Source organism: Dermacentor andersoni, chromosome 1 (genome assembly GCF_023375885.2).
Source record: "Dermacentor andersoni chromosome 1, qqDerAnde1_hic_scaffold, whole genome shotgun sequence".
In the NCBI taxonomy this organism is placed as follows: Eukaryota; Metazoa; Arthropoda; class Arachnida; order Ixodida; family Ixodidae; genus Dermacentor; species Dermacentor andersoni.
Genome location: NC_092814.1, coordinates 241,558,427 through 241,570,474, shown reverse-complemented (window position 1 = coordinate 241,570,474; position 12,048 = coordinate 241,558,427). Strand labels below are relative to the sequence as shown.

Genomic DNA, 12,048 nt, shown 5'->3' with positions numbered 1-12,048 from the left:
ATCGACAGGGGACTGAGACAGGGGCGCCCTTTATCCCCACTGCTGTTTATGATGTACATGGTGAGGATGATGAAGGCGCTAGAAGGAAGTTATATCGTGTTTATTCTCTCATACAAACAGGCGGGTACAGTAGTAGAGCAGCAGCTTCCAGGTTTATTTTATGTGGACGACATTGTGCTGCTAGCTAACAAGCAAATTGATTTGTAACGTCTGGCTAATATCTGTAGGCAGGAAGGTTAGAATTTAGGTTTGAAATTTAGCGTTAGAAAATCAGGTGTTATTGTATTCAATGAAAACCGTCAAGAGACAGTGTCAATAGAAGGCCAGGAAATACCTCGCGTGGAAGAATATAGATACCTTGTTAAATGGATAGACGAATGCAATAGATATATGCAAACACTTATGAAAAAACAATAACAGTAAAGATGAAGAGAAGTGCGGCCAGAATGATACGCAGAGCGATATGGTGATACAATAGGTACGATGTACTCCAGGGTATGTGGAAATGTGTAATGGTTCCAGGACTTACACTTCGAAATGCGGTCGTTTGGTTGAAATCAGGGGTACGATCAGGACTCGATGGCAACCAAAGGTCAGTGGGACGTCTCGCATTGGGCGCTCACGGGAAGACTACAAATGAAGCTGTGCAGGGTGATATGGGCTGGACAAGTTTTGAAGTGAGGGAAGCTCACAGATTATGAAGAACGACTGAGGAATATGGCAGAAAGTAAATGGGCTAGGAGAGTGTTGAGGTATTTGTACAGGAAAAACATTGATTCATAGTGGAGGACAAGAACTAGGAAGCTTACCAGCATTTATGCGGCCCGTTGGGTGAGCAACACAACAACAAAGAACGTCAAGCGGAAAGTCAGTGAGGGTGAAATAATCTCATGGGTGGCGGCAATTGAAAAGAAACCTGCCATGAGTAACTACTTAAGAGGAAAAAACGAAATCAGAAAAAAAAAAAACAATTTATAATAACTCAAAGCGAAGCTCATTACTTTTCGAAGCGAGATCGGGATGCCTTAGAACACGCACAAAGCGAGATATAAGAAGGAACAAGCATGTGCTTGCTGCGGTGAAGGTAGGGAAATAATAGAGTATGTCCTATTAGACTGTGAAAACATCTGCCCAGCGGTCGATTTAGGCACCGCTGGCCCATGGCTGGCCTCCAGTGGCCTCTTTGAAACCCTTGGGTGCAGCGAGTGCAGGGGGAAAGTAAAAAAAAAAAAGCGATTGGAAGATTGGTGGTAGTAGGTAAACGACAAAAAAATGGAGACTTTGGAGAGAAATGGAGAAAAAATGGAAAACTTAATTATGGGAATCTATCGTTGCTTCTTTTCTTCTTTTTTTTAACCTAGGTAGGACAATAGAGAGTATAATAGCAAGAACTTCGTGGCGCAACCCACCGTGTCGCTCCAAAGAAAATGATCATAACATCCATCCATTTATCCTTACCTCATCTAGAGCCATCTAGCGACGCAAATGCGAATAAAAATAAGTGGGCCGTCTACGACGATCGGCTGATCGGCCACTCAGTTAGGCTGTCGGTTTGTACGTTGTTGGCTGTTTTAGCCTATTTGCTTAGGAAATATTTGGCAAATATGCGATAGTGTAAAAATTGGCAAGTCACTGTTTCGTATAATTTTTCTTAATCGTCTGTCGCCTGCAGAAGGGATGCTACTAGTGGACGTGAGCTGTCTACTGAAAGGGTACAGTTCTTAATGAATGTAAGTTAAACTTTACAGTTTGCTCGCAACAGCTCTTAAATTATTGAATGGCAGCAGATATGTAGCGCAACTAAGCATATGCCGACAATGAAAGACCTGCAAGTATGTAACCGTTAGGGATCATTTGTCGGCACTTGGCGTGGACCACTCGTTTGACGCCTCCACACTGCTCTATTTCGGCGCCTGTCAAAATATTAACATATAGTAGTGTGTGTATACATACGTATTGCTTACTTCGTATGATGTGCACACGCTTTGAAATGTCTATGCCGCTAGAAATGTGCAACGCACAAGGACTGCGTTAGCCAGGTGGGAGTTCCGATGACGCGTTCGCGTCAGTTTATTCTATAGTGCTTCGCGCCTGATTTCGCTCGCCACTTGCACGAGCTGTTTGCTTTGCCCAGCGCCCGCAAAACGCAGTATTAGCATCATATAAAAGTGTGCTTATGCTAGCGTGTTGTGACACGGTACGTTCATTTTCCAAGTCAAAAGATGTTTACGTGTGGATTTTAGTGTCAATAGGCCTTGATGATCGCAAAGCATAAATTTTGCTGTCGACGTTGTTTTCTGGCACAACTAATATTTCTCGTGTTCTGTAAATGAAACTCTGATGGTTAACGATAAGCCTCCTGCCTTCGCATTGATAAACGCAAAGAGCATTGCACGTTATGCTTAAGACTCTTTGCCGTGTATAGTTCAGGTGATCAACTGCAATAACTTGCGCCGAAACCGCAAGAGGAACAGCTGATGTTGGAGTGAATCATCCGGTCATTACGTGTATTGCCGGGCAAAAACTTGAATCTGCATTTAATTTACAGCTTTCATTTAGTACTGCTCTGTAAATGACTAGCATTGGGCATGTTTAATGTACTCTGGGAAGCTCTTTTGGAGAGCCCTATTAGTCATTCCTCCACAGCACTGATCAATGTTCTGGATATCTATTAATAAATTTGAGGGCGTATTTCATCAAGTTTCATTAGTGTATGGGGTTTTTGGAACAGTATGACTTAGATCACTTTCTGGTACAGATTTAATGATTCGTGAGCACTAGACGACAACAAAACATTGCCTTAGTCTCCTTCATGTGTATATTGCAGTTGGAGAAGATACATATCAAAATTGTACGGAAACAAAGTTCTTATTCTTCATATGCTGGCACTTTTCGTTTCGTTTACATATTACTTTAAAAAAAAAACTTTCATCATTGCTGTCATTTTTTTTTTCTTTCCCCTGAATGTCAAGTGTTCCTTGCTCTGTGACTTTTATCTTTCGTACTAAAAGTTATATTTTGTAAAACACTTAATCTTTTGATGTGAGGTATTGGGTTCCACATCACCAGTGCATACTCCAGCATTCAACATAGTGTTGTGTCTACTGTGTTGTTACTGTGTACATGTGTTTGTAGCATAGAACAACAGAAAGCTGAGCTAGTTGGTAAGGATTCATTATCCAAGAAAGAGGTGAGGCGTGCAGACAGGACACAAGAGTAGAGAAGTGGACAACACGAACGCCGTGTTGTCGTTCGTGTTGTCCACTTCACTACTCTTGTGTCCTGTCCGCACGCCTCACCTCTTTCTTGCATAATGTTTGTAGCAACTGTTTCTGAAGAGTTCCAGAGCTTGTCAAATATCCATATTTTTTAAATAGAATTACAGAATGGAATATGGAATGCAGGCAAATATGTAAGCTCTATCTTACCCTGCCATTTTTTTTAATCCATTGCAAGATCTTCTTGTAATGATCATTAATATTTTTCTTGATTACGTAACAATGTGAAGCTACTTGCTGTGAAACATACTGTGAACGTCTGGCAAAATTACTTTTCTTGGAGGGTACCAACTTATTGCCAGCACAACTGGCTAATGGTCATGTTAAGTATCCTGTTAGTGATAGACTCCTTACAGTAGGGCTTTTTGTTATTAATTTCCCACACAACAGAGTCACATTTTGTAAGTTACCTTGGGATCGATTTTGTGTATTGTATTTCCTTCACTGAGGGTAGTAAAGAAAATTGCTTATTGTTGAGGTGGCTGGCATTCGGATATTAAATGCACAAAAGGCACACATTTGTGTACTGACAAGTGTAAAGCTGTAACCGCAACTACTACTTTTGTTGTCTTCCTACATTGCCTCATTTAATGGTTCCACCTAAGTCACAAGAGACTGAAACAGCTGAATTTGTGGTGATAATTAAGGCAGTTCTTTACATTTTTTTTGCGCTTTCTCGAGTTCAGACAGTATTCATCGAGGCAAAATCAGCACTGCAAGTTCTTGCATGTGTGATGGAAGATAGCTCTTATAGATTTTTCGCTCAGTCAAATTGCACTACCTAGCTGAATGGAAAGGGCACCACATAATGCATCAATGGAGCCTTGTGCATTGCTGTCTGCATGGCGGGGAACTTGCTGACACCAAAGCAAATAGTTGCCTTGATGCAGTGCAAGTGCTCGCAATTCCCTTTTCTGTACCAGACATTTATTGGCTTCTCTGCAGTGTTATACTGGAACTGGCAAAAAGACACAGGCCTATCTAAATAATCCTTACAGGCACTTCTAGAGACTAGACCCCAAGCTGTTATTGATGCGAAAGCATCAGATGGCCCATTGGGCAAAAAGCTGGCACCTGTAGCAGCGAAACGTCGCCTAAATTCCCATTGGCTGTGACGCCACATCGCATGCGTGCCTTGACGAAGCAGAGCAGGCGAAAGGGAACACTTGCTACCAGGTGTTGCGCAAGGGGAGAGGGCATCGCTGTGAAGCCAGGCCACCCTTGCTCTTGGAGGCATCCATGCCTTCCTTGTCTGCACACGCTCTCACCTATGTTAGAACTTCACCTAGGTAATTGCCATACAGAAATTAATTTATAAAAAAAAGAATACATTAGAAAGGAAAAATGTTGGCGTTAGTGAGTTTTGAACCTATGACCCTACGCTCAGAAGCCAAGTGCCTTGCTTATTGGGCTAAACCAGCACCATATAGCACACCTGTGCCCTCTGCTTTATGACATCATGCTACTTGGACCGAAATTTCCATTGCCAAGCCCGACGTGCGAAAACGGTGACGTTAAATTCACTGTGGCTTACTCAGGAGCATCCCCATTATATTCTATGGCAGTTGGGCAAGGCAGCATCACGTCATGGATCAAAGTGCACCAGCTTTGTGCTATCTAGGAGGCATTGGCCAAGCGTCTCAGCGCGCTCGCTTGCCTGCGACGAGTTCATGACTCGAAGGACTGCTCAGCGGCATTCAATTGGACATTAATGCTTTCGCATTCACAACTCATAAGAAGTGCTTAAGTGTCCCTGGATTTTTAAGGCTACCGCCCAACAGCAAGTACAGCAGTGTCAATCCCTTGCACAGTTTGAGGCTGGAAGTGGTGAAAACACCACTTCATGTGATGCACACTCTTTCCATATTGTGATATATATCATGTACCGGAATCTGTAGAGTATATGCTATGTCAACTGAATATTGGTAAGTGCAGTTCCAAGACGGGACAAAAGAAAGACACAGAAGCACAGGACTGTGTCTTTCTTTTGTCCCACCTTGGAACTGCGCTTACTAGTATTCAGTTGTTAAGAATGAACCAACTAGCTCAGCAACAAATTTTAATGTATGCTATGTGTTTACCTTAAATATGTGCACAATCTACAGATGCTGCCCCACTATTCTTGCCTGTCTTGGGAAACAGCCATTATCAGAGCAAGTTATTCTGGGTTCTTGATGAAACTTTAAACTTAATTCTCAATTGATCTGAGCCTCACTTAATTTCTTAAAGGGCCCCTCAGCAGGCTGCATTGGAAGTTTTGGTTATACACTGGAAGTTTGAAAGGACTGTTTAGGGAGTGTATTACTGCAGTAATTTCTCAATTTGCTCATTATTAGAGGATATAAAAGGAATCCAAATGTTGTGTTGCCATGCTGCCAGGAGGCGCACTTCACTGCCAACTTAAGCACGCTGTTTTTCCCAACTAGCATTCACGAGCAACATTCCTTCCCTGCCTTCTCCTATATCAGAGCCATGGAACTGTGTCACGTTTATGTCACGATCTCCTTTTTTTTCCTCTTATTTTTTTACTGCACGGCACACTTTTAGGGGTGGTTTTGCACGTTTTGCATTGGATGATTCGCCAAAGTAACATGCCGTAATTGGTGATAATACAGGCAGTACATGGGACGTAGAGGCGTATATGCATGTAGCCTTCATTCTCAAGTGTGAAACGGAGCTCCCTTGTCCCTTGAAAGGAAAGGTGCGTGGGGGTTGGTATGACGTAAGTCTATTCCAATTTGTTTTTCCAAATCAGCTATTGGTCCTGTGTGATAGGCCAGAATAGCTAGACAAAAGAAAGGACAAGGCACATGGTAGTGCATGCATGAGTCCTACCCATATGGGTGGGCGCCCCAGTAATATGGGCAGAGCCCGAAACATTTTGACCTATCACGGAGGTCTAATGGCTGATTTAGAATAAAAACAGATTGGAATAGTTTAATGTTATACCGGCCGGGCATTGCTGTTTTCATGCTGTGGAGCAGTTAGGTACTTTGCAGGCATGATCGTCAATGCATGATCTATGTGCCGCGCTTATCTGTTTACATTGCCCAAACGTACTGAGGGCCCCTTTAAAGAACACAGGCTCGGGTTTCGGTGCACACACTCATGAGCTTTGTCTCTGCACTCGCTAACAACAATCATGCATCTCTTTCCCTTCCTCCAGAACAGAGTAGCTGGCTAGAGGAATCCACCTCAGGCTGACCTCTCTACCCTTTCTTATCGATAATTTTTGTCTCTCTTTGCATATTATGTTACATTTCCTTGTGCCATCTGCCTTTGCCTTCATTTGGTACTGCTTTTAGTGATAAGCTGTTTTCCATCTAGTGTACCTTTACAGTTTTCATCTGTTGATGCCTTGCACTTGTGAACTTTAATACTAAGCATTCTCTGCACTTTGTGTTTTTGTCATCTGCTTTATATGTTAGAACTTTGCCTCTATGAATTCTTGTGCAATATTTACTGTTATTGATGACAACTGCATATAATTTTTAGTGAAATGGGCACCTTGGATATTTACATGCCACATTCTTCTTAGATTTATAACTGTTGAAGCTGTCATTGACCCTTGCATACATGCTGCTCTTCACGTACAAGAAAAGCTATTCTTGTATTGGCATAACAGAAGCATGATTTGTTTATTTATCTATCTATTTATTTATTTATTTATTTTCAATACTGCCAGTCCCATCAGGGACCATAGCAAGTGGGCATACGAAAATGAAATGCATGGTAATAAAAGTTGACGTACAAATTTAATGTCAATAAGCCAAACAAACACAAAAGAACAAGGTAACAATACATATAAAAAACAAAGAAATATAGATATCAAATGTCCAGGAGACATGCGCAACAATACAGTGAATACATCATGAAAAGAATAGCAAATAGGAACAAAAATACCAGTAAACACCTTCACGATAATCAGCATAGCTTACAAGAGTTGAAAAGCATATGTGAATAAGACTGCGTTACTGATTACTAGATGTGGATTCTAACCGTGATGTGAACTGAGATAATGAGTCTGCAGAAATGACTGAAAGGTTGAGGTGATTCCATTCCCTTATCATGAGGGGGAAATAAGAGTACATGAATGTGTCATTATGGCATGAATATTCTGTTATAATGTGTACATGTTTGTCTCGATGATCGTGACTGTGAAAAACACGTATTTTGTTAGATCTATATCATAATAGTTGTGAATCAAGTTCAATAAAAATTTGAGCCATGCTTGTTTCACTCTCGATGATAGTGTTGCTAAACCCGAAATAGCCGTAAGGTTAGTTGTGTTTAAAAGTGGCGTAAATTGCTCGTTAGTTGACCCACTTTGTTGTATTAAGTGCATATATCACTTGGTTTGTATGTGCTGCTGCATCAGAAATCAACATACTTAAGATAGCAATGTATTAGGAATGACTGGGTCGTTGCCAGAGGCAGTGTGATATCACAAGATGCTGGTGAAGTGTCTGCTATCATTGAATTATTTTGTCAACTGTCTAGCCTTCAGCCGTTTATTATGCATGGTCTTGAGCTTCTTTGAAATAGACCTGGCCACAGTTTGCTTTCTTTTCTTTTCCAGAATTTCGAGCTGAAGTACACTGTTCCATGCCTTGATGGGCACATGTTACTCAAGTAAGAGCAAGTCAGCCTCACAGCCGTACTCCTCTGCTCCCATGTCGGCATCCTCTTCTCAGGATAGTGCGCTACGTCTACCACGAGCCACTCCTTACACAAGGGGAACCGTCGCACCAATAGATACATCGGAGGTGAACTTCAGACGTTGTATTCCTCCCCCTACTAAATACCGTGCCAACCCTTCTCAATCTGGAAATCTGCAAGGCAAAGCCAATGTCACAGTGACAACAGACTTTGCAGACAGGAGCAGGAGAGCTGTGACTGACAATGCTGATGTGAACAACCCTAGCTTCAATAACAACTTTGAGGATGGAAGCTCATCCCAAGATTTCACTAGCTTTAAAAAGGATGTTGTCGATACTGGTGCATATAATGTAACGGACAGCTGCTCATTACGGGTTAAAACAGAGGGGGCCAAGGTGTCTTCCGAGAACTCGGAACAGATGCGCATTCAGTATGGCGCCACCAAAATCCCAACCAAGATTACAGCACACCTGAGTGGGCTCCCCAAGCCTCAGGTTGCTGTTGTGACAACCAGAGTTCCACCTGTGCCGCAGAGGGCTACAAGTGAGAAGTTACATGCAGCAGCTCGAATGTCCAACCAACCAGTGGGAGAGGCTGCTGCTGCAGAAAAGCGGACTGGTTGCCAGCACCGGGTGTCGCCGGATAAGGAAAGCATTTCAGACAGGAGCCACAGCGGAGACAGCGGTAGCACCGACTACGACTCTGGTCTGGGCCACTCTCTGAGTGACCCACCTGCTGGCAGTGAGAATGGCGGGAAGGCTCAGAGCAGCAGCACGACGCTACAAGTGGAGTCGTCGCCTGTTCTAAAGGAGGCCGTGGGTGTAGGAAAAGAGTTCGACTCGGCTGTACTGCCCACAACGCTCCCTGTTGGAGCACAACTGACTACAGTTGATGGGACTGCCTCCAAGATGGGTGTGTATGACCAGCCGGACTCCTACGCGGCATACCGGGGAATCCTGTCTTATCGGCGCATCACTCCAATAAAGAAGTATTCAGAGACTCCTCAGTGGAAGCGGCCTGTTGAACCAAAGATCACAAAAGGCTTCAGCAGCCCCACTCGGGCTGTCATCGCCAAGGGAATACTGACCAAGGGAGCCAAGGCAGCAAAGGATTGCTCACCAGAGCAGAAGAGAGAGGGGGTTGCAAAAGGACCATCAATGCTGTCAGCTCCACTCAGCCCCCCAAACAAGGAAGAGAAGAGTGGTGGGTTTCTCAGCCCCACATCAGATGGCTTCCTAATCGATGATGACATCTCTGATCAGCCTGGTCTGATCGCTCTCGAGCGGTCTAGAGGAAGAGGGGCACCATCAGTCAAGAAGTCCATCTTTGAACTGCATGCTCTACAGTCATTCAGTGGGCGACAGACTAAAGTTGACCGAACATTGGATGACCTCCATCCCTTATGTTCTGATGCTGGATCGTCTTGTTCAAGCCTGGGTTCCGATGACCTTATGCTGGACTTTGAAACTCCATGCAAGGATTCGCCAGAAATGTGAGTAGTCTGCTTGTTTTGCTTGATGTACTAAACTTCTGTGTGCTCGATATGCTACTTCAAACCTGAGGATACTATAGGTCTTGTCCTGTTTCAGTGCACCAAACAATGGCATCGAGCTCATATTTCACGAAATTTTTTTGAGATATCTTTTGATGTGAAAGCATCAAATGACCCATTGAATGAAAAAGCTGGCATCTGTCGTTGGGTCAAGTGAAAAACGGCACCGAAGTTCCTATTGACTGCGATCACACGTCATGAGCGTGCCTTGACGTAGCATAGTGGGTGAAAGGGAATACCTGCTGCTATGGTAGTGTGCCACATGTTGCGTGAGAAGAGAGGGCATCGCCACGATGCCACGTCTCTCTCGCTCTTGGAAGCCTGTGCTGTCCTTACGGCCTTTTCTGCGTAAGCTCTTGCCTGCGTTCTAACTGTGCCCTGGTAAGGCCAAATCAAAACACACCAAGCCAAATGCCTCCAAATGTAACAGGCCTGTGTACTCTGCTTTATGACACCGGGCTACTTGGACTGCAATTTCCATTGCCAAGCCTGGCGGGACGAAAGCGGTGATGTTAAAGTCACTGTGGCTTACTCAGGAGCATCCCCATTAGATTTTATGGCAGTTGAGCAAGGTAGCATGAAGTGACGAATCAAAGTGCACCGGCCTTGTGCGATCTCGGAGGCATTGGCCAAGCATCTTAATGCGCTTACTTGCCCGCGAGGAGTTCGTAACTTGAAGGACTGCTTAGCAGTGTTCAATTGAACATTAATGCTTTCGCATTTACAACTAAGTGCTAAGGTGTTGTTGGATTTTTTTAAACCTGTGCCGTTTGGGCACTCTGACAATACAGCACCTTTCTAATAGGAAATTTTGGCATGTAGTAAACCATCATTATAACTAAGTATCTTACTATATATTTTTACCCCTGAACGTCTTGTGTTAAAATGTGCTTGGGCCTTGTTTGGGATTGTTTGAAATGTGGTGGTGGTGTGGGCATCACCAAAGTACCTGTTATTTCGGTTTAGGTGGTACAGAACTAAATAATTTTTTCTCTGTGCTGATAAAGACTTTGGGAGATTCTTTGTATGCTGTAAATACAAATTTCGCCAATTGATAAGCCATTAAAAAAGGTAGAGAAGCTGGCAAAGCCTTTTTCTTCACAACTGTGCTATGCAGCAGTAAAAGGAGTAGTACTGATGGTCTGGGAGTCTTTAGCTGATCTTAAAGGGACACGAAAAAAAAATGACAGAAAAATTATTGAACTGTAAGTAAACTACCCTTCTGCAGTACCAAAAGAAAATAGTCTGGGAAAGGAGGCTTGATAAACCAGAAAAGAAACAAGAAAGAAAGACTGGTGGCGACGTTGCCTCGGAAGTTTCTGCACCAGCTTGCCGTGGGGTTATGGATTTTTACTGCATCTACTCAGACCTAGTTAATGTTTTATCGGCAAAGATGGACTGCATTCTATTCTAAAGAAACCAAAGAATGAACTTGGCAAATTTCGGGAGCTTTCATTCCGCCACAAGGCACGGATACAAAACATACTTGGAAATCTGTGATGCCATACTGACGTAGCGGCGCTAGGGTTTTGGCCTGAAATTCAAGAAATGGAAGTTTGACCTGCATTTTTTCTTCTAATAATCAACCAATTAACATGATATTAACGAAAATAGTTTTGAAAGAATACATCCTTTATCAGCCTAAACTGATTTAGTTTTTCCCTTTAGGGTCCCTTTAAAATATTTCATAACTGTTGTAGTGAATATGAGAAAAATAGGCTTTAAATAGTGCAGTAATTTTTGTAGACTCATTAATACGCAAAATAAACAATTCATTCAGTGAAATCAAATAATCTGATTATACTTATTCACTGGTATTTGAATAGTATAATTTATGATTAAAATTGTATGCTAATACAAGTACAAGTTTTAAATATCGATTTGAATGTTGAATGTGCTTTGTTCTAAAATAAATGCAAGAAAAAGAAACCTAGAGATGCGGCATAAAAAAAATTATTTTAGAACACATAATACAGAATTGTGATGAAATTAGTATCCTATAATTAAGCAAAAAGTGCAGGGCCACAAGAGTTCCTGGTTCTGCTATTTTTATACTCTCGCAACTCTCCCGAATTTCTTGCAACATAGACGAATTTGGGCTCGTTCTACGATTTTACGAATGTTGCATCAAGGTTCACGAAAAATTTTGTTCACGAAAAAGTTTCGCTTGTTGGTCTCCGACCATACCCTTGAAAGTCTGATGATGGTGAAAGGACACCAGAGGGGTACCTGCTTTGAGCAACTTTATTCAGACAACTTTCTATGGCCGACAATATTGCTGTAAAAGTAACTGATCAAAAACAATGTGTTGCTTGTCAGTCTCTGCTGAACTAAGTTTGCTGCTGCTTGTGTGCTGTGTCTAAAGTGTGTGCTGCATCTGTTAAGATGTGTATATATCCCAGAAAAGGTGTCCGCTCAGGGCAGGCTTTAAAAACATAATGCATGCTGTGAAGTCGTATCCATGGGAAATTTATGAATTTTAATGTTTACCCATGGATTGGCAGGTATGCATTTTCATTGTGGGCAGCCTCCAATGTTGATAGTATTCTGGTATATTCA

General features: G+C 42.5%; 1 protein-coding gene across 13 annotated transcripts in view; it reads left to right on the top strand.

The window, feature by feature from the left end:
- The first annotated feature begins 434 nt into the window (after positions 1-434).
- The window catches only part of LOC126548094 (uncharacterized), an 82,549-nt gene continuing 70,935 nt past the window's right edge, over positions 435-12,048 (top strand). For 4 of the 13 annotated variants that reach the window (XM_055063554.2, XM_055063552.2, XM_055063557.2 and 1 more), the window contains exons 1-2: positions 438-1,730; positions 7,858-9,429. In XM_055063554.2, coding sequence (XP_054919529.1) covers positions 7,892-9,429 — 1,538 coding nt within the window. In that variant the 5' untranslated portion in view covers positions 438-1,730; positions 7,858-7,891. Of the gene's footprint in view, positions 1,731-7,857; positions 9,430-12,048 lie in introns of all 13 variants that reach the window. The other 9 variants (XM_050196193.3, XM_055063561.2, XM_055063559.2 and 6 more) reach the window with 4 other exon arrangements.